The sequence below is a fragment of the Epinephelus fuscoguttatus genome, linkage group LG21 (assembly GCF_011397635.1).
Source record: "Epinephelus fuscoguttatus linkage group LG21, E.fuscoguttatus.final_Chr_v1".
NCBI classification, from domain to species: Eukaryota; Metazoa; Chordata; class Actinopteri; order Perciformes; family Serranidae; genus Epinephelus; species Epinephelus fuscoguttatus.
This window is the reverse complement of record NC_064772.1, coordinates 6,798,296-6,822,063: the sequence shown is the minus strand read 5'-3', so window position 1 is coordinate 6,822,063 and position 23,768 is coordinate 6,798,296. Positions and strand designations below refer to the sequence as shown.

Genomic DNA, 23,768 nt, shown 5'->3' with positions numbered 1-23,768 from the left:
ATGAATCTGTCAATAATTATAAAAGGTTTATACATGACATTTTAAGCCGCCCTATACGTCATTGTTGGCCCAGTTTAATATGGAACTACATTCTATACCACATATGTAGTAGGGGGTCCCTGCTCTGTCTCTCTTTCACCTAACTGGTCCTTCATTGGCCTGAAAAATGCTGAAGACACCTGCTCTACACAGTATTGTGGGTTTCAACACTATTGCCTGTGGTTATTGAAATGTAGATAGACAACTCATGTACCCTGCAGAGGAAAAAAGACTCAGACCACGAATGTGTGCACAAAATTTAATGGCAAACCATCTAATAGTCGTTGAGATATTTCAATTACAAACCAGAAATGTCAACCTGTTGATGGTGCTACAAGAAAACTCAAGTCAACAGGATGCATCATCAGGGAAACTTGAATATCTGCAGCAAAACTGAGGTAATCCATTTAAAGTTGACATGGTTTTACTTATTTTTTATTAGAATCTATTTGATATCTTTTATATTTTACTCCTACTTTTAACTTCTGCACTATTTTACATTTTACTTCCTGGGCCTTCTTTACTTCTTACTGTTTTTTTATTTTTGTTTTTGTTTTTTGCATATGATAGCAGTATTGTTGGAGGGAGCTGAGAACAAGAATACAAGAATTTCATTTCCAACGACTGCTTTACTGTAACTGTTGAGCACTTGAATTTCATTCTGAACCACAAATTCAGTTCAATTAAATTTTCTTTATAAATCCCAAAATCACAAATCACAGTTTGCCTCAGAGGGTTTCACAGCATACAACATCCCTCTGTCCCTCTGGACCCTCACAGTGGACCTCACCTCATGGTGGCGCCAGAGTAAAAGTCAAAGGATCAGAGGTCAATGACAGCTGGCATGGCTGAAAGATCTCAGAAGGTCAACAGAGGAAGACATATTCTGTAAATTCAGGCATATGCCTGCGTGTGTGGTTGGAGGTGACATAAGAGGCACATAGGTAAAAAAAAAAAAAATAAATAAAAAAAGTGGTAAAACTGAAAACAAAATGGTAACATTCAATAACAAACAAAGTCAGAGAACAAGATTTCAAGTTCAAAATAGAAAAAAATCTATCCAATATAATCCAGTAAAAAAAAGTAATAATGTCCATGACAACAGTATCATTCTCCAACATTCTGATCCATCAATCTTCTCCTCTTTGCTCCAACATGATGGATGATTATTTAACACAATGGAAAACATGAATATGAATCTATATTGTGAGGTTTGATTTTAAATAGACTTCAAGTGTTTAGACTGGAAGGGCACCCAGGATGATTTAGAAACAGGATTATTATCCATCAAATACACAGTTGTGCTAAAATAATAAAAATACACACACAAGTAACCCAAAATATTACACCTGAATATTTTTCCACAAATGTTTCTGTTATTTTCTGTTGACATGTATAAAAGTAAGTTGTACATAACAGTGATGGAGAGTCACTGAGTACATTTAGCCTGTTTAAGTACTTTGAAATTTTGAGGTATTTTATATTTTATGTTACTTTACATGCACTTCTACTCCTACTGTACTTTTTACCTCTCTGCATTTATTTGACAGATGTGTTTGTTGCTTCTTACTTTCAGATTAGGATTTTTCCTCAAAAACAACATATAAATGATTAAAACATAAAATAAATTGCAAAAGATTAAAGCATCGTAGCATACAGGAAGGCCTCTTTTCCTTGATAAATGAGCACATAAGGAACTTGTCATTACATTTCCAGTAAATGGTGATTTTTCACCAGTTATAGTTTATTGTTTGGTTGAGGCTGACTGTGTTGATTCTCCTGAGTCAAAATACAGCATACAGAAGGAGAAGTTAAACTGCACGCATCAGATGTTCATTTAGCTTCAGATAAGCCCAAGATGTTCACAGAGGAAGGGGTCAGCCTCACAGAGGAACTCAATCATCTCTGAGCTGGCAGCTTCACCTTTCTTCCTCACTGTGTCGATAACAAAACGAGCTTTATCTCTGTTGTTTTGCATCACGTCCGCTGACTCCCTCTCAGAGTCAGTTATCACCTTTTTCTCCAGCAGTTTGTCCAGCAGACTTTTGAGAACAGGTCCTGATATCCCATCAATGAAGCTGCTCCGTATGGCAAACAGCTTCTCATTAGGAGGGAGATTCAGTGCGCTCTGCCCACAGGACCTTCTTACTCCAGGGGATGAAAGACAAACTCGTCTTTCCCAGACACTGTGGGAGCTGTTGGTGTTTCTCAAAAACAGCTTAATGTGTTTCATGATCTTTTCTAGGCTCACCTGGAATGATGGGAAGTAGTTGTCATAGTTGTCGCAGTCAAACTCTGCTTCTGCTGGTTGAACTAGAACTGAGTCGTCTTCAGGACAAGTGGACAGAGTGTATTCCTGCTTTGGGTGCAGTTTACAGTGTGGGGATGTCTCTATGTAGCTCTCATCTCCAACTAACTTCTTCCTGGTGTGCAGCACATCCCGGAGTGAAACGTTCTTTGGTAGCAGCAACACATTGAGGAGGGACTCAGGATCAGAATCATCTGGGGGCCTGTAGAAGAGCAGAACCAGCGCTCGGACCGGGTCAGCTGGTGAGTCTTCATCCTTGACGTTACCGAAAGCAGAAAACCCTGTGATGTTCATAATAACATGAGTTTCTGTTATCTTGTGAGGGCTGATAAACCCAATGCCCTCATCGTTCACATGAGCAACTGACAAGAAATCACATCCACCTGTGGAGCGGATCTCACAGTGTGGGAGATGAAGCTGACACACAGACTGCTGCAGACAGTTGCTCAGGCTACTAGTAAACAGTATGTTGCCAGTAAATGAAAAGCGAGAGCTACTAATCTATCTTCAAGGTTTATAAAATGAACTAGCTCTCAAATTGTAACTTTATAATAAGAAAATCAGATATGAACTTGCATCAAGCAGGAAATATGACATTCTCTTTCTGTGAAACACACAGTGGAGCTTTTACCCAAGTTCTGTAGCCTACTTAAGTACAATTTTGAAGTACTTGTACTTTAATATTTATGCAACTTTCTACTTCACTATATTTGTACTTTTTACTTTGCCAGATCTACATAATAAATGACTTCTTCTTTCATCTTGCCGATTTAGATTATTAATACAAAATGTAAATCCATGATGAATTGTATTTAAACATTTTGAATTTGCTGCACTTTTACGTGCTGCAACATTAAAGTAATACACACATTAATGTTTCACTTATGATCCAGTAAGATAGTTAATATAATTCTGAAATGGGCCATCCTGCATGATGCAGCCAGCCTGACAGTCAGTTCAGTAAATGTAAAAAGACAAGAGGTAAATGTAAAAAGACAAGAGGAGCCTTCATAGTGGATGTGGAACACAACAAGTTACTGAATATATAGAAAAAGGAAATGAATTTGGGTCAGAGAGGGTTAAAAATCATTCACCAGGAAGTCAATAGAAACAAATGTTAAAAAAGAAAAAAGCTGAACAATTTACTTATTCATTTTCACTGATCTACCCATTTAACAGTAACGGTGGAAGAAGTAGGCTGCACACTTATTTTACTTATGTAACAGTAGCACATTGTAAAAACATTCTGTTACAAGTCAAAGTCAAAATTTTATTTCATTAAATGTACTGTATATAACAATTGGCATTGAAGTATATTTAAAGTAAGTTAAAGTGCTCATGCAGAATTGCCCATTTCAGAACCATTTAGATAATATTATTGAATCATAATTATTAATGCATTAATGTACATGACAGCTGATAAAGGTTGAGCTAATTTGTATACTTTATCTGCTGGGTAGCTTGTGAATTTGCCCCAGAGATCAGTACAGTGTGACTATGATTTTACATCATAATTAATTTATTAATTATATTTTGTATTATTAAATGTGCAGAAAAATTATATTTATCTTACCTTTTGCTGGCACTCTGCCTCGTGTGGCTTTGCTTCCTGAAAAGACTGCTCAACCCCCAGACAAATACCAAACCCACCTCAGCCCCTGATTTTATTGGACAGACAACAGTATGCCGTAAAGGGTTAATAAGGGTGTGAAAATGTATGAAAAATTGTTCAGACATTTGTAAGAGAAGACCTCAGCTGTGCTAAGAAGGTGATAATGATCAAATCAGCAGTTGAGAAAAACTATGATAAACAGAGCAATTTCAGCTGGGTCCTTCCAGCAGTTAGTACTCAGTCCCTAAATATAGAAATTCCTATTATAATGCTTCAAAATTGTGTATTGAGTAGTATTGACCATTTCACAGCCTATTTCTATCTATAGGTCTGGGGGGAAAAAATCACATCACAGCATCCTGTTATTGTTTCTACTGTTACTGTAATATCCGGTCCACTGTCTGCATTTGTTCCTCTACTTCATGTGAACCTGAGGTACTGTTCTCACACTTCTCAACTATTTTCTTGGGATCAGACTTGCAGCAATAAAAAACCCCCCACAAAGCTCATTTTGTCATGGTTCAGATCTTTCCCCCGAGTAAACAGGTTAGCTGTTTATGAGGGGCCGTTTTCAGAAATATTATTCTAATATATGTACTTCTCTTCTCATGTACAGTCATGAAATGAAACTCCTTCACATGCTGTATTGAAAACCAGACACACACATACAAGACATGCCTTTACATACACAACAGCTCTCATAAAAACCAGTTTGTGTGAGAGTGTTTCAGTTGTGTATATAGATAGTTCACTTGTATTAGTGTGTGGTTTTCTGTACAGTATGTGAATGAATTTGGTTTCATATGTATGTGAGAGGAAAACTACATGTATGCATTCTGAAAAATGCCTCACAGGTGTCAATTTTGCTTTGATGAGAAAAAGATACTTGAGTAGGCAGAGGCACTTGGGCCCTTTCAATTATCATCCTGTTTTTCTGCTCCTACATTGTTCCACTGATGTTTTTCATCTGGTGTTGCTATGCTTTCTCAGTCTGTGAGGCTTGCTGTGGGTATTTCAGGTATGGTGTGTCTATGTTCAGTATCTGGATGTAGTTAGGGCCTCTGTACACTTTCCACAGCCTATGCAGAAAGCCTAAAGCTGAAAACACACCGGCACTGCTAGCGTGTCATGTGATGTGCTTCAAGTGCTGCCCCTAGCACACAAAAAGTTCATTAGAAATGCTAAGCCTATTTTATAGGCCTCTGCTCAAAAATTGCATACCCATAATGAAATGAGTATATCTCTGCAACCACAAGGTCTGTTTGAATACTTTTGTAATTCATTTTTGTAATAATTTTGTAATGGTAAAGGGAACACGTGAGATTTGTTAAGATGTGTAAATATCAGTATATGTGTTACATGTGAAGAGTAAATGAAGATGGCACACAGCACAAATGAAAAATGGTCAGGTTTGCCTAAAAAAAAGTAGCATTTTCAGGATGAGTATCCCTTTGGAATGATGCAGCTGCAGCTCTAAACCTCCATCACATCATAGTACAGTATGTGAATATTAACTCTGCAAAGGTTGATTCTGATAAATTGAAGCGGAGCAATATAAGAGAGGTTTTAGTACAGAAAATTAAGACGAGCTCTCCAAAATTGCACCATGTTTGCATGTGATTTTTGTCATGTACAATCCTGTATCTTTCATTTTTTGTATTTGTACATCCCCAATGGTGTTTAGGATATACACATACAACTGTCTGTTTCGTTTTTTTTTCTTTATTTTGCACTCCAAATTGACCAATACACACCTACTACATTTGAAACTGAGCCCCATATCTCCGTGATGGTTAGGCCGATTTAAGTGATTGACACCTCGTTTGATTCGTTAGAGAAAATAGAATGAAGCTATACCCACCAAAATGAGATTGACAGCACTGTAAGCCAATCAGAGTCAGCAGAACGCCATTGTGGGGGAGATGTCGGCTTCAATGTCCGGTCAATGTTATGTTTATCCCCGGAACCTGAAGGCAGTCATGTTCACCCGGATTCATTTGAATGCAGCACAACATGTCGGTCTAACGTACTGTGTTTTACGCAGAATTCACTTTTCACGGCAAAAACAACAAAGGTAAGAGAAATTTTACAACAATAGTTCGGCGAAACGATTGCTGATGCTTTGGTGTAGCGTGCTTTGAAGGGATTGTGTAGAAACAGTGGAGTCTCAGCTTTCATTTGAGATGAATTTCGTGTGTTTGGCATAATGTGGCATCAAGTTAGAGCCCGAAATATACTAAGTGGATCGGTATATCAGTGCTGTATGGAGTTTGATTTGTTCTTATTTATTTAGTTGCTGTTTGAGCTGTGTTTGGGGCATGTAGAAGTTTAAACAGCCTTGTAGCCCAGGTTCTACTGTTTAATTTGATGTGCAACATCACTCTATTCTTCATGATCAGTGATTGTTTCACACTGTGTTTGCAAAGTCGCTCTCAAAGTCGCCCAATTGGGGGACTTTAGGTTTAACAGGTAAAGTTCATTCATTCATTCATTCATTCATTCATCTTCTAACCGCTTCATCCCCTTGAGGGTCGCGGGGGGCTGGAGCCTATCCCAGCTGACATCGGGCGAGAGGCAGGGTACACCCTGGACAGGTCGCCAGACTATCGCAGGGCTGACACATAGAGACAAACAACCATTCACGCTCACATTCACACCTACGGACAATTTAGAGTCATCAATTAACCTAGTCCCCAATCTGCATGTCTTTGGACTGTGGGAGGAAGCCGGAGTGCCCGCAGAGAACCACCACACCACTGTGCCGCCCACAGGTAAAGTTATTACTACTTTTACTGAAAGATCTTTATTTCCTCTACCTCTGCATTAGCTTAAAATCAAGTGTGACAGCCACTAATTAAACTGGATTTCTCACCTGAAGAACCAATCTCCAGAGCTATGTAACCAACCAGTTCAAAGTATTGGCATTTCATAATGTAGCCTATTTCTATTCAGGCCTGAGAGAAAAAAAATCACACCCCAACATTCTACCGATCTTGTCTGATACATACACAGTTAGTGTGTCTGCTTTCGGTCCACTGTCTGCATTTTGCAGACAGTAAACAAAAATGTAGCTACAGTAATGTTTAGTAGTTTTTTTGTACGTGTTTTAATGCAAGCAGCAATGAAAAACAGCTGCTTGTAATTATAAAAACAGATAACTGTAAAGTTTGTGTTCTACATTAATGCAGAACAAAGGCAGAAGCTGAGATAGGCAGTAGACATGTCCGTGTCATTGATACTCCAGACATCTTTGATGATGAGACTGAATCATCAATTAAAGTAAAGCATGTGACAAAGTGCATAGAACTCTGTAAGGAGGAGCCTTGGGTTTCTTTGCTTGTCATGCAGGTCAGCTGATACACAAACGGCGAAAGGAAAATACTGAAAAAGTGAAAAAAACAAAAACAAAAAAAAGCCTTTGGCAGCAAAGTTCGAGAAAAAACAGTTATCCTGTTTACTCATGGAGAGGATCTGAAGCGTAGTGAGATGAGCCTTGAGCATTTTTTTTTAAATTCCTGTGAGTCTGATCTCAAGAAAATAGTTGAGAAGTGTGGCAGAGGCTGTGTTCTTTTTGACAACAAGAACTCAGGTACATATCAAGTGAAGAGCTAATGCATAGAGTGGACACTGTATTAAAAAAGTCACCAGAAAGAATGATGAATGTGCATATATCCATGAGTGTGGATACCCAACCCTGAACCCAACAGGACCAGTTGGGACCCAGTGGGTCCAGTTGGGTGTAAAAATAGATAAAATTGATTTCATTGATCAGCTTCGGACATATGTGGCCCGAATGGCTCTCTGGTACGTATAAAGTGTTAGAAAGATCTGGTACTTTTTTCCTTGTTCCATAGGCTGTACTATGAAATGATTTAATACCTTAAACTGGTTGTACAGTTATCAAATCAAGCGGAAGAGCTAATAAATTATTTTCCTTCTGTACACTGCATTTTGACTCTGGAGGATCAACACTTTAAGCTTTTTGCTTCTTCCCTCTCCTTTTCGAATATGTAAAATTGATTGCTTTATGCCTATTGTTTGCTTAAAATATGAGAGCATGTATATGCGTCTTATTAAAATTTTGTTGTATATTTTGGTATTGACTAATATTCTGTGCTTAATGTCGATTTTCTGTACATATTCGAAATAAATACTTTAATCAATCAATCAATCAATCAATCAATCAATCAATCAAACACTCAACCACACAGTAAACTATAACTGGTGAAATATCACCATCTACTGGACATTTTATGGTATATTCCTCAAATGCTCATTCATCAAGCAAAGAGGCCTTCATGTTTAGTGCACTGCTTTAATATTTTGCAATTAATTTTATTTTATAATCGATTACATCATAAGTTGTTTTTTAGTCAAATACTTAAATGGTACATTGAAACTAAGACCTGTTTGCCAGACCCAAATGAAACAATATGCCATTAATTGAAATCTACAGCAAAAAAAAAGATGAGTTTTGTGTTTGGATAAAAAACTTCAACAGAATCTGACTGATCTCCATACAGAGGTTATTTAGGGGGAAGAGGGCATGATAAGAAAAGGCCCTGTGGCCTGCTGACTTCTTTTTTACTCTGGGGACAGACAGTGCGAGCAGTGGCGGTTCTAGCCTAAATGTTGCCTGGGCAACACCCCCCTATGGCGCCCCCCATTCAGCCCATATCAGGATCCAGTAGCGGATCCTGATATGGGCTGTTACACACTGTCCATCACAATAACTATGTCACGTAACAAACCGCGTTGGACCCGGGACGGTTCAGGCAGGAAAATGCGGCCCAAGCCACGCTCAAGTGTGCTCACCTGTAAGTGCGTGCACGTGTCTGTGTGTTTGTGTGCATGTGTGCCTGCCAGGCACACATACACACATCTGCCTGGCCTAAAAACAAAACATTACAATATCCAGGTTGCACTGGATTATTATAATGTTTTGTCTCCAGGCAGCCTTAGGACCTAAAGCAGAATGGGATGTATTGTAGGTATATGAATGGAAACGGGGTGGAGGGACCTGACTGCCACCTGGAAAATACGCCCATGTTCAAAGAAGAACTCACAAAAATGGTGCTATTTTCCATACATGCCCTAAATAAGGCAAACCCATCTCCATCATGGTTTTCTGGTTTTGTAAAACAGTGTCAATCTATAACAAATTATACACTTATTCTACATAAGCCATTCTAAAAAACTATAATTTACCAATAAAAAACTATCAAGTTAAACTAACAATTTCCTACTTTCTTTTGTAGATGTGTCTTATACAGATATGTAATGATAATTGCTGTGTAATATGTGTGTTAATGTGTCCAATATCAAGTATCTGCAAGTGGATGTAACGTAAAAGCGGCAGTAAGACACACTGTTGCTAAAATATATATTCACCTAAAACTGTGTTTGTGTGTGTGCTTCATATAACTTACTGGCGGAATAGGGCCCCTCATAATAGCGTGCACTGGGGCACATTGTAACTACCTTATGCCACTGATGGAAACACACTGACAAGAAAGAAAACATGATATTTCTGCTGGCGCACTGGTGGAAGTGGAGCAGTGTGGATGAATGAAAAATGAAAACAATAAACAGTTTTCGGTTGGTTGTAATCTGTAATAGTAATGTCACCTGAAAGCTTGTCGGTAACGAGTTATATTATTTCAGTAGGCTAATGCTAATACATATATTACTGTGACCCCCCACACTGTTTGTACACATTTGTCACTTTAAATACCATGTTACCTGACTTTCTGGTCTTACGCTGTGACTCCTTTCTCCTAAAATTATGAATTTAATCTTGTAATATTTTGACTTTATTCTTGTAGATTTACGACTTTAGTCTTAAAAATCTAAGATTTTTTTGCACTTTCTTTAACATGGCTCTAATCCTCCGTTGTAAGTCTGGGTGAAACAAAGACAAGAGTAAGAATATCTGCATCTCCCTCAGATAAAAAAAACCTGGTTTTAGTTTTGTTAGGTTGAAAAAATAAAAAATAAAAATCAATGGTGCTATGACAAATCTACCAGTTTTCATTTCACTACCTTGTCTGTGTATAGAACGGCACTTCAGTTGAACTATCCACACCAGCCCTCTTAACATCCCTGACTTTTAAAAGCATTTAGATAAGATATACTTTAATATATATTAATTAATCAAAGACACTGACAAAGAAAGCACACAAAATTTGGTCAGTACTCGTCCAATTCAAGTGTAGAACACTCTAATTCCCAAATGTATGTTGGAGGAGCTTAGTATGTCAAATGTCCAGTAGATGGTGATATTTCACCAGTTTTAGTTTACTGTTTGGTTGAGGCTGACTGTGTCATAATACAGCATACAGAAGAATAAAAAAGTACAAGGGGAGAGACACGCACATTTTTTTGTTTCAATTTTTTTTTAAACCAGATTTTGTCTAAATGTAGGATTTTCGTCAGTAGTGATATTGAATATTGAACCATGATGTTATAGATTTCCTGCATTTTAAACTTTTGAACTTTAATTTATCTGTAAGTTATTCTGGTGAAACAAGGCCGCTCCATCACAGCCTTTAGGATGACATTTCACTCATGTGCTCTTAATCTATGCATGTACCTGTTTATCATATTATCATAGGTGAAGCCCTGAGAAGTGTAAGTATTTAAGTCAGCATGTCTGACAGAATCTGACACCACAGACACACTGAAATTACAACCAAGCTGTGTTTTATTGACAAATGTAGAGTTCATGACATCACAGTTTACAAACGATAACAAAATGAGAAACAGAGCTCTTATAGAGAGTAGAGACTTATGTTTTTGTTTTGTTTTGTTTTTTTACAAATTCCAAGCACAAATGTCAAACAAACATGATATGAAAATGACATCAATTCCTGATTAAATGCTTCACAACTCTATAATCAACAGGTTCAGGGGGTATTGAATCATTTCACAGTGTCACTTATTTAGATTTAGCAAAGGGATTCCATAACCACCCTTTATTGGTGTGATCTGATGTTTCTTTGAACTCTTTGAACATCCTGCTCACTGTCTTCATCAGCTCTTCCACTTGAGGCAAACGTGAGTTACTGTTCTCAAAAAGAACACACCTTCTGGCACACTTCTCAACTATTTTGTTGAGATCAGGCTGGCAGCTTTCCAAAAATTCCTCAAAGGTCATTTTTGCACGCTTCAGATCTTCTCCACGAGTAAACAGGATGACTGTTTGTTCTTGAACTTTGTTGCCAAAAGCTTTTTCTAACTTTCTCAGTATGTCTCTCTCACCGTCTGCAAATCTGCTGACATGCATCACAAGTAAGTAAACACAAGGCTCCTCCTGACAGAGCTCTTTGCACTCTCTCACATTTTTGTCCTTAACTGATGATTCAATGTCATCATCAAAGATGTCTGGAGTATCAATGACACGAACATGTCTACTGCCTATCCTAGTTTCTGCCTCTTGGCACTTTGTGGTGACTTGATTTGAACTGGTTCTTGATGTGAACGCTTTCTTTCCCAGGATTGTGTTCCCACTTGCACTCTTTCCAGTACCAGCCATTCCCAGCAGAACAAGGTTCACTTTGGTGCCAGAGTGGTTTCCTGTATTGATGTAGTACAAAAAGAACCTCAGAGAACTTTACAATTTCCTGCTTTCATAATTACAAGCAGCTGCTGTAAGTTTTTTTTAAAGAGGCATGATTGGTCGCATTAAACACATAATGACTAAATATAACTTCAGATTTTGTAATAATTAATATAAGTTCAGACACATTGTTAAAACACAAGTCTCACTTTTTAAACTTGTCGTGGGGTCAGTGAGGTGCTCTGTGCTATTTCTGCCACCTGAATAAAAAGGTCAAATAAGAGTTTCTGTAAGTTGCAATAAAACCTTTTGGTTCTATTTAAAGTACCCTTCACTAAAAACTACAATTGACTGATAGTAAAATGCTGCAAGAAATTGTGGCTTACCCGTCATTTCCATCAGGGTGTGTGGTGTGGACATATGTGACTCAGACATATCTGAATCAAGATGGTCATCATGCCTATAATGTAGAGAAAGAGTACATCCCTGATGTAATATACAACAGTCTCCCTGAAGACTACATTATATAAATATTACATATACCAGTGCACTCCTTCTTTACCTCTTGTCAGTTGGCATCAGGTGTCTTCCTTCTGTCAGTTTACTCAGTTTGTTGAAAACCTCCCCCAGTGTGCAGCATTTGAATGGGTAAGAATCTGGGTGTTTACTTTTGAGGGGCAGCAGCACTCTGAACTCCTCTGTGGGTCTTCCAGTTATACGGTGCAGCATTTCTATCTGTTGCCATACCTCCTCTGTTGAAAACCCATCCTCTACCACCATCAAAGACATGTGAGGGTGTTGATTAATAGCAAATAGCTCTCTTATGTCCACACATGATGTGTCCATGCCTGGTGTACATGTGACCACATATTTATCATTTTCATATATCTTAGTATTTTTCAAAACATTTCTTTGGGATAGTTGAGATAAATCTTTCCCTAGGATGATGGTTACGAGGGCTTTTTTCAAAGAGTCGTCACGTCCCAGAACAACAACTGAAATCTTACCTGTGAAAACAAGTGAAACGTCTTTTTAACTTGATACATGCAACAATTTTTTTTTCTATTTTGATCAATTTTCACAATAATACAAAAGAGGTTCAGTTTACTTCATTGCGTCTTACTAAAGCAAAGCAGAGAGAGCAAAACAAACATGCATGATAGAAAATTATTACCGCAAAACTTACTGTGAGACATGGCTCATGGATCCAGCGCAGCAAAGTACAGGCAGGCTGTGTGGTGTCTGTAGACTGTGCTGCTGTCTTCCTGTTTTATATGGACCTGTTATGCAAATACTGTGAGGTGTGTCAGCTGTGTAGCCACCATATAAATGAACAACGGCCTTAAAGCCTTAACATTCATCTTTGTCATCTTTGTTGAGACAACGCTGCTGAGAGAAGATGGGTTCAGCTGCTTCTGGTGAGACTCAAAACAACAGTTTTTGTTTGTATCTACTCCATGTATGACTAATCATGTTTAAAATCTATGACAGTGAGCTCATATTTACTGAAGTATTTGTACATTGAGCCAATGAGATGGTCTTTTAGACAGCTTAAACAGAAGTCATGAATTGTTTTGCAGGTCCTGATTTGAGAATCGTGATGATTGGAAAAACTGGTGTGGGCAAGAGTGCTGTTGGAAACACCATTCTTGGAGAAAAACATTTTGATTCCCGTCCCAGTTCAGAGTCAGTGACTGAGACCTGTAAGAAAGGTGTGACACTCTATGGTAAGAGAGAGGTTACTGTAGTAGACACACCAGGAATCCTGGATACCAAGAAATCCCAGGACTTCATCAAAAATGAAATTGTGAAATGTGTCGAAGTCTCATGTCCTGGACCTCATGTGTTCCTGCTGGTCATCCAAGTTGGTCGATTCACCACGGAAGAGAAGAACTCTGTAGAAGCCCTGCAAAAGCTGTTTGGTCCAAAAGCTAATCAGTACATGATCGTGCTGTTCACCAGAGGTGATGATCTTGGAGACATGAGCATACAACAGTATGTAACTGAGGGCAAGCCAGAGCTTCGACGAGTCATCCAAAGCTGTGGACAAAGGTTCCATGTCTTCAACAACACCAGGAAAGACAGAAGACAAGTGGAAGAGCTGATCAAAAAAATTGATGACATGTATGCTGCAAACGGGGCAACATTCTACACAGATGCCATGTACAAAGAGGTGCAGACAAAACAAAAGTCCAAGGGAAGCACAAGTGCTGACGAATATAGCTTTATTACTTCACTGATAGATCGTATTATGCATTTCCTTGTAATTCTTGCAAGAGAGTAAATGACCAAGATCAGTAGCCAAAACACATCATCACCATCCAGACAAAACAACACAGCTTCTGTGCCAAGTGTGAAAATATGTCATATATTAAAACCCTTTAACACACACACACACACACACACACACACACACACACACACACACACACACACTTACAGTATAGATCAAGGTGTTATTTTTATTTGCGCTCAGCAATAAATATAAAGGAGTTTTAAACATAAACAATTTAAACAAAATACAGACTGTGAAGTAGTAGTACAATTTCTTGTCTTGTCTGTTGTTGATTTTTATAATATGTATAATCATGGTGGATTGGTATGTCTTCATTGAATAATATTTGTTTATAACTTGTTGCAAAATGACTTGATTGATGTTTTATTCTATAAATAAAGGTGGAAAAAAATCTAAAAGATCAAACTAAAAATCAGATTGTCATTTTTTTCAAGATACTGTCATATGAATAAAGATATACATTATTACTTTTACTGCTGTTGATATTATACAAGTTACAGATATCATCCATTTAGCATTGTCTTAAATATACCATCAGCTTTTACGGTAAATGGTAGCACACATTTTGACTTATCATAGCAGGAAAAGCACAGGTGAAAAGAATTTTCCCAGTGGAGATTTGGTTGACCCAGTGTCCCAGTGAGCAGTGATAGTGAGCCAGCAAGCACAATACCAGGACCCTGGAAATAGCTCACCTAAATGGGATGTAGCTGCAATCTCTGCCTTGTGATTCTTTATGAAAGGTAGATCATGAAATGTCAGAGGTAGTAACAGTGTTGAATGTCTGTGTCTGTGTAAAAGGGACAGTTGGTAGGACGGGACCATGGACGGAACAAGTATGATGTTCTGGGCAGCAGCAAGATTAAATTGTTCAGACATTGTTGAACAAACAGGCAACTACTTGCAATGCACCGTTCTGCAGCGTTCTACAAACCCGTCAGTTCACACTAATGCAACTAGATGAGACAGTGTGACTCTCTCTACTTACATTCTGATTTCCAGCTTTTCAGACTTATTTTGTGGCTAAATATAATTTGTAACTTCTTAAAATATGGGGGGCGGGGAGATTGGCACATACAGTGAGTAGCAGCAGGGACCCAACATCCGACACCGAAACATGTGAGGACAGAAAAGAGGGCTCAGCGGTGACGGACCACTTGCTGCAGCCAGTGAACAGGCTGTCCGTGGTCATTTTGACTTAACCAGCAGACTTTACTTCAAACCGATTGGCTGTGGAAAAGATGACGCGTTACATTCTAAAACCAGCTGCTGTCAATTTGACTAGCTGAGTTAGAGGTGACACCATCAGCCGCCTTGAGTCGAGCTCAGACTGGCCAATTCACACTGCTGCAACTTTTCTCTGCAATGAATCTTTGGTCTGAACTGGGCTCTAAAAGCAGATTGTAGTAGTTAGCAGCTAACTTAGAAAAGAAGATCTGTGACTGAAAATGTCCACAAATTGGTCAAATAATGAGGTCCAGGAGCTCCTTACCTTCCAAGCAGAGGATGAGACTAGCCGACAAGGATGAAACCAGGCATGGTAAATTATTGTTATTGCCATGTTATGGCATTGCTATTGTTTATAGAGCGCTGCAGACGCCCTTGTAATACATTACACTAGAGGCCAACTCTGTTGTGTTACACATCATGCCTGTCCTGCCTCTTTTGGTACCTGAGCGCTGGTAAAGAAAAAATAATGTCAGCATAAAGAAGGGACTTCACAGTGGCCCTGTCCCGTCCCGTCATCCATAACTCTTCTAAACAATTCTAGACATTGCCCTAATTTGCATTCTTAATCTACATTTCACTGGTTGCCCTGTGAGGCAAATTGTGATTTGTGATATTGGGCTTTATAAAGAAAATTGATTGATTTATCTTTCTTCTAACCCTGAAGTACCCCTTTGTATCATTGATTCCCTGATTTTAGGTTTTATAGATTATTTTATTGCTGGTTATTATTATGTTCTCTATTCAATCTATCCCCTAATTGTGTTTTATTCTTTTTTATGCAGTCTTTTATTCATTTATTTGTATTACTTATACCATGTGCAATTCCTGATACTGTGCAATATGGGACACTGTGCAATACATAACTACCTCTGTACACTTACCTTCGCTGCCTGTAACTGGTCACTGTGTTGTGTATATGTTAGTGTCTTGTATGTATTGTTGCAGCTGTATCTGGCACTTTTAGCCCAAAACAAATTTCCTTTGGGACAGTAAAGTATATCTTATCTTATCTTATCTGTCAAGCAATCATTGTGTTAAAAGGTGATGTAATAAAAACTCAAACTCTTTGTCAATCTTCATGTTGATGAGTATAAAAACACGATGAGCCACAATTTTACTTGAATATAAGTTTATTACAGAACACATGAGATCTGAGAAGCTTTCGGCACAACACATACATACCAAGACATACCAAAAACTTACAATAACAGAGCAATGATCAGCCCTTATACAGGACCAGTGTTGGGGCTAAAATATTTCATTTTAGCAGTAACATAGTAATACCAACATAATTTTGGGTAGTACTATTATATTTACAATGTCATGTAACACGTTGCCACCTGAAATAAACTATTCATGTTTGTCATTTATCATTCACTTAAAATGATCCACACTGCTCCCATTCTGCCAGTGTACCACAAGTAAAAATATCCCCCAAAGGCTGTTGTATGTTGTCATGTCATTATACCCTGCATTATAGGCCTATAAGGGTTTCGGTGATCCTCTGAGATAGTTGTGGGAGATTAAACACCAATTGAGAGATGTGTTTTTTTTTTTTTTTACATCTAACAGTTTTTTCTGTAAAATGTCAATCAAAGACACATTTATAAAGTTAATCTTAAATTAATTACAAGCGATAAATTTAAAGGCACAAGTATCTATATGCAAATGGATATTTAAGGGTGTTTCTACACCCATTTATGGTGTACTGTTGGTGTGGGTATGAGGCTCATGCTTGTGTGCCCAGCGCCACAGACATTTATCAAACAGAATCAGTCACGGCTTTATAAATCTGAAAAGAATGTGTATGCACGTTTCTGTCATTGTACATATACACAGTTTTAGTCATGAGTCTACGCAGAGATTTATGCATCTGGCCTCAGAGGTTCAAACAATGGATTCCAAGAGGCATTATAACAACATTATGCACGCATAATTAAAGTTGGAGATGTTATGAGTTTCCAGGAGCTGAAACAAAACTATACGTTAATCAACCAGGACTTCTTCAGATATTTGCTAATAATAAACTTAGAATTCAATGAAATATAAAATTACAACAACAACAACAACAACAACAACAACAATCAACATCTATAAGAGAGAAATGGAAATACACTATGAAAAGCTGAAATGGGAAAAAGTACTTGGTGTTAAGATTACAAATGATAAATGGTTGCATATTTGGTGAACACAACAGTCTACATCCTCATGTACTTGAAAAGAGCCCTATATCAGAATATATTTATATTTATTACTAGACCCCAAATTAACCACAAATACTTGTCTATAGCACAAATATGTTGGAGAAGATGTGGGGCAGTAAATGTACATCCCCATGTATTTTGGCTTTTTTTCTGAAATTATATGGTTTTGGGAAAATGTTTATATGGATATCACAAAGGTGGGCTGTGATATACCCAGCTCACATATAGTATTGTACTTTGGTAATATGACAGGAGGAATTGTGTTAAGAGAAGACAGATTATTTACTTAAAATCTTGTTGCCGATGTGTGAAAAGGCCATCACCAAGAGATGGTACAAAGCAGAACCACCAACACAAAATGAAGGGCTAAAAATGGTGATTAAAATATATGATATGGAACTGGAAACTGAGAGGATAAGAGCTCAAGAGGAGAGATGTCGAGAGAAATGGGAGAAACGGACAATGTTTATATGTCAGCGACAAGATAAGAAACTGAACCACTGAATATGTCACAGGAAGGAACAGATTGTGTCAGTGTCTGAAAATTAACACCCGCCAAGCACCAAATTTGGGTAGATTTTCTGTTTGGTGAGTAAATCTCCAAAGGCTCCCTGCCACACTGGTGGGTAAATGTTTGTACCAAAAAAGTCATGTAAAAACTATGATGAGGGTTTCTACCGCATTTTGGTGTCATTAACTGTTTTTGGCTGTTTGTCTTTGTCAGAAACGAGATTGACACTTACAGCAACAGGGACACAAACTCTGATATCTACACTGCTTTGTCTGGCAAAGCATGTTGGTGCCAACCGTGGCACTTTTAAGTGCACCTTGTGAACTCAGTAACCTATATTTGAATGGCCTTGACGGTTGTTTAAAAGGTTTCTATAAAGGAGTTTCTATTTTTTTTTCCTTGTTTTCCTTTGTTGAAATACATCTGTCATTACTTTCTTGTTCTTTCACTACATCATTTTTAATACTTAGATTCTAAAATCCTAATTTTATCACATTTATTTATACATAGGCAGACATTAAAATTAGTCACAAACTAAATTCTATTAAGATCAAATCAAGTTGTTATCAGCAAACCCTGTAATATTCTTGTTCAGCATGTCACCAAGTATGTCCATTATCATTTTCATGTTGTTTTACTGCAGCATTTTTAAATGATAAAATACTAAACTCATATCCAATATCCATTATTTGGCAGGTAAAATATGCATGTTCCAAATGAACTAAACTATCACTTGCCACCTGTCTGCTGCTCGCTACCATTATTTTGTCTGGTAGAAAATATGCTTGGTAAGTGGATTTTTCCATCTAGCAGTCCCCTTTCCGACATTGGGTTGTGTGAAACAGGCCCATCCAGAGCTTTTCTTTTTTTTCTCTTTTGTATGCATGCAGTGTTTATTAAAAAGCAATAAAATATTAAGTATAAAAAATTGACACACCTATTAGAGGAGAAAGTCACAGAATGGATTTAACATGAAAACATTATGTTCGGCTGTGGCTCAGAGGTAGAGCGGGTTGTCCACCAATTGGAAGATCAGTGGTTCAATCCCCAGCATACTCCGGCATGCCGAAGTATCCTTGAGCAAGATGTTGAACCCCAAATTGCTCCCGATGGCTGTTCCATCGCTGTGTGAGTGATTTAAAAAAAAAACAAACAAACTGAGTAGCAGGTGGCACCTTGTAGTAACTCGTAGTGTAAAAAGCGCTTTGAGTGGTTGGATGACTAGAAAAGCGCTATACAAATGCAGGTCCATTTACCATTACATACTCAGATCAGTTCTATAAATGTGTCTAAACAGTTTTGCTCTCAATATCTATTTTTGTAAGGGTACTTACTGATTTTTAACAGGTAATGTGTACACAAAGCTAACACCAACAAAATATGCAGAAAACTGAGCTATTTAAGAATTGACATTCAACATCCAACAAACTGTTAAAGTCAAAGATAAAGGTCAGGTCTTTATACCATCAATAAACGGGCTACCACCCAGACTCAAGAGTTTTTGACACCAGAGATGAACCTTCAGTGAGCACTCACATAGCTTCTTGCTAACATTTGAGTTTAAAGCATTTGCATGATGATTGAGGATTTTGTATGGTGAGAGCTTCAGTGGAACACAGCTTTAAAAGTGATGGCTCTTGACTCTCAACCTTAACCACTTCAAGCATTTCTCAGTTAGCTTCACATGCTAGTCAAAGCTGCGACAGAGGCGGAATGTTTCCCTTATCAGAGCCTTTACCTGAAACAGTTCTACCAGGGTTTAAAGTATAATTCATTCAAATTTACTGGTGCAGTAAACAAGAGAGATGAAAAAAGTACTGACTCCTTTGATACTATCATAAAATTCCAATATGTGTCCATTCTTTGACTATTTATAGTTATTTAGTCTATAAGAGTCCACTGATGAAAACAAAAAGTCAAGTTGCGAATATTGTCTCATTAAGTCCAATGCTAACTGTATGCTAACTATGTTTGTCAAACGAACCACAGTTCTAAAGATATAAACGGACGTTTCTCAGCTTGGTTTACAGACATATTGGGATGTTTGTTTTTATTACCTTGCTAGCTACAGAATAAAAGTGTCCATGAGCTCTCTGTGTATTTTTCACCCAATGACAGCCCCTGAAGTACAGTATGCTCTCCCAGTTTGGAAGGCCAATGGGTTCTACTATGTAACATCTTTGTGGCCACCGTAGGGGAGACTGGGGTAAGCTGAGCCAAAGGGTAAATTGAGCCACCCCTTGTTGCTCGGCAAGCATTTTTCACTGATGAAAGTGAATTTTGTCTATCATAAGTTTCATGGGGATGGTGTTTAGACCAAAATATATAATTTTTAATTTGTTTTATACATCAATTGTGGTATCTATTAACTACAAAATTAGGTAGTACAGCTAGCATGAAAGTGCACCATTTTAGGGAGGGAGGACAGGGGGAGGGAAGGAGGGAGATGGCTCAACTTACCCCAGACACAGGGTAAGTTGTGCCACGAGACCACTTTTTTTGGACATGCTATATTATCAAAACAGTTATGTTTACACTCATTCTGTTTGTTTGTAGGGATGCATAACATCCTGAAATGTATGCACATATATTAGTTAGCAACAAAACTATAATAGCCTTGATGTAGTGATCCTGAATATGAAAAGTGGCTCATCTTACCCCAGTCTCCCCTACTGCTCTGGTTTCGTCTCCCTCCATTGAAGATACAGACTTACAACACTAGCATCCTCTTCAATTCAGTCACAGTGAACCGCTGAAAATGGAGAACTGTTCAGGGCTATAGAAAAAAATCTTCAAGGGTACAGCCCTGAATGCCCAGGGCAGGTGACGCCCATGGTCTAAACAGCTGAAAACACTGATATCAGATAGATAGATCAGATGGGTAAGTTATGGCCCTAATTTCTTGATATTTCTTGTAGTGGACCATGGTTTCATGATGAGTTTGGCAAAGACTGAGTGATGTTTGAGATGTTCTCATGTGCCTGCACGTGACTGCTTTCACAGAGCCTGCATATGCCGCCTGGTCTCTGTTTTAGCAGGGTGTCTGTGAGCCTTTATTACCTTTTTTTTCTGTAATATCGCATAACTTTGAGGGGATCTTGATGTATAAAAAAAGCATGCATTCTCGGTCAACCAACCATATAAAAATAAAGGTTTAATGAATAAATAAATGCATCATGTAACAGAGTTGTCCTGCAAAGAGGCCGCCTCGGTCACATTTTGCCAGCTCCCAACAAAACTCTGATGGGTGTCACAATGGAAAACACAACTTTCTAAAAAGCATTGCACTCTGTCATCTGTTACTGCAATTGGAGCATCAGGCTGATGTGGTGGCGCTATCATAATCAGTACAGTGCACTTGGAAAGGTGCTGCCAAAAGTGCCAAAAAAAAAAAAAAGAAAAGAGACATTTATTTAGGACCAAAGCTAAGCGGTAGCTCCATTATTATTATTATTATTATTATTATTATCATTATTATTATTATCATTGTTATTATTATTATTATTATTATTATTATTATCATTATTATTATTATTATTATTATTATTATTATTATTATTGCTATTATTATTATCAGCACCATTATTATTTACAAACATGTCACATGCTGCAATAAAATGGTTGTAAAATGCTTCAACAATTTTATTTATAATTGGTCCACCCAGGCTTTTAACGTCTGGTGGAGCAGTGTAGACAACTTGCCCCTCAGGAATCTTACTGGTTTCCAGAATGCTGTTCCATTACTCTTACAATTTGAAAAGGCAGATAGATAATAGCTGCATTGTGCTTTTCTTAAAAAGGTTTCTCTGTTGTCTGAAGTTTCACCAGTTCTGAAGTTTTGCCAGTCAGCACTGTTGTCAGAAGCTCTTGCAATGGACCAGAATTTCTTTATATTGTGTATAGCTAAAGTAAGTTCAGAAGAGAAGCAGGGATTGGATCTATATTTCATTCAAAGTGTTTTGTAAAGAGCATGATTATCAGCAATATGAGTGAAGATACTGGAAAAATAATGTAGGGCTAAATCTGGGTCTTGAATAGAGCAAGTTGTTTCTTATGGGGTGTCGTTTGTAAAGTGGCTCACGCTGAAAATAACATCAACATTTTGCCACATTTAGCTTCAAACAGTGTTTAAAAAAGTATTGTGAATTTTTTTAACGTCACCTTTTACCTCATTTACAGCAATATTTGTTAACTTAGAAATATATTAAATAGTTAAATCTAAATATTAAATGTGGCACCTAAATGTTAAATGTTAAATCTAAATATTAAATCTAAATCTAAATCTAAATGTTAAATATAAAAATATTAAATCTAAATCTAAATGTTAAATCTAAATGCTAAATATAAATCTAAATCTAAATGTTAAATCTAAATGCTAAATATAAATCTAAATATAAATGCTTAATATAAATGTAAATCTAAATATTAAATCTAAATATAAATCTAAATGCTAAATATAAATCTAAATGTTAAATGTTAAATCTAAATGTTCTGGGTGAAACTAAATATTAAGCTAATATGCAAATTCACACTGCCGGTCACCGGAAGTACCAAAATAAAAGCTCGAGATGGTCAGACTGTGTTTATAGAATCAAATAACGAATTAAAACCAACTTATCGGGGGAAATGAACACTTGAACATACATTAGCGTGATAATAACTACCTAAAATAACAAGAAACGTGTTTGGAGAAATTTTATTTGATGTGTACTTTGAGTTGTTAGTGTCCCTTCGGAGGGAATCACCCTGTTGTTTACAAATACTTCCGGGTAGAAAACCAGCGGAGTTTAGCAACATATATATATGCACATCTCACGTTTTTCACGTCACTGTATCACCGTGTTTGTAAAGTCTATAAACACAATGATTGAACAAACATTACTATCACGTTCTGAAATTAATAACATGGTTATCGTAGATTAGCGGGGCTAACTGTTAGCTGTTAGCCCCGTTAGCGGTGTCTGTAATGACTCTGTAATGAAGGGTGAGTAACATGCTCCTTAGAGGTAGCATTGGTTGGAAGAGAAAATTACAAATTTACAGCTGGTATTTTAATAAGGTTATCAAACTTTACTGATCGCTGTATTTTAGGCCTGAGATTGCAGTGTCATGGGGTTAAGTGGACTGGGATGTGAGCTGATAATTTATCAGCTATGAGAGAGTTTGACAGTCCAAGCCCCATCAAAGGTAAGGAATGAACATGGATAAATTTTGCAGTGTTGCCACTTGTAAAAGTTGGTCTGTTAGTTTGTTTGGGGTCGCAGTGAATACTGTTGTGAGTGTGATTGTGGTTTACCTCATGGTGGCGTGGACCGTCTCAGGCTGACTGACAGGAACTTTACTAGTGAATAGTCAATTTTTGCAGAGAGCTGCTTGTATGCCTGTATGTTTGGATGATGCCCCTCAGAGCAGAAAAGATTACTGTGGTTCCAGAACAGATCAAAGTTGTCAGTGAACTCAAATTTCAGATTGGGCGAGTTGCATTCTCCTGTCAACCAAGTGTGTAATAACAGCACTCAGGAGAAACGATTACAGTCCAACCCAAGAACAGGACTGGGACAGATATCAGGAATCTTTTCCCAGAGTTCTTTGGTGCCGAAAAGAGTACTCTGTAGTCTGCATGCGGGATTTCTGACTGTTGCTGGCTGATGTCATTAGATCTCACATGGATAACTTAGGTTGGAGCAATCCGGGTGTCTTTCTAGCACAGAAAACAGTTTATCACACATGTTCCACACACAAGCTTGAAGAAAGCTGATCTTGCAGAACCACAACTCGAATGGAGAGGTTGAGAAGGGGAGATGAAACTGTGTGGGGACCACTCTTCTTACGGCCCCTGAACACCATCTCAACCCATGTCGTTGGCTGGTTAAGAGTACAACAGCAGGAGGGATGCAACTGGGACGCTGTGTCCCACAGTATGGTGTAAGCTGTAGTGTAGTTCATCACTGCTATCTTCTTAGCCTGGGCAGAAGTGGTGTCAAAGCTGGATAAAAGAGTATCCTTCTTC

At 37.8% G+C, this 23,768-nt stretch overlaps 2 protein-coding genes across 2 annotated transcripts; one reads left to right on the top strand and one right to left on the bottom strand.

Annotated features, from left to right (window-relative positions):
• Positions 1–10,874: 10,874 nt before the first annotated feature.
• On the bottom strand, positions 10,875–12,508 carry LOC125882303 (GTPase IMAP family member 8-like). The gene is made up of 4 exons (XM_049566113.1): positions 12,080–12,508; positions 11,904–11,977; positions 11,727–11,777; positions 10,875–11,534 (listed from the first exon to the last, which is right to left on the bottom strand). The coding sequence occupies exons 1-4, from the start codon at positions 12,361–12,363 to the stop codon at positions 10,897–10,899; spliced, it is 1,047 nt and encodes a 348-aa protein (XP_049422070.1). The 5' UTR covers positions 12,364–12,508; the 3' UTR covers positions 10,875–10,896.
• Positions 12,509–12,887: 379 nt separating this feature from the next.
• LOC125882304 (GTPase IMAP family member 9-like) lies at positions 12,888–13,909 on the top strand. The gene is made up of 2 exons (XM_049566114.1): positions 12,888–12,935; positions 13,098–13,909. The coding sequence occupies exons 1-2, from the start codon at positions 12,917–12,919 to the stop codon at positions 13,799–13,801; spliced, it is 723 nt and encodes a 240-aa protein (XP_049422071.1). The 5' UTR covers positions 12,888–12,916; the 3' UTR covers positions 13,802–13,909.
• The last annotated feature ends 9,859 nt before the right edge of the window (positions 13,910–23,768 follow it).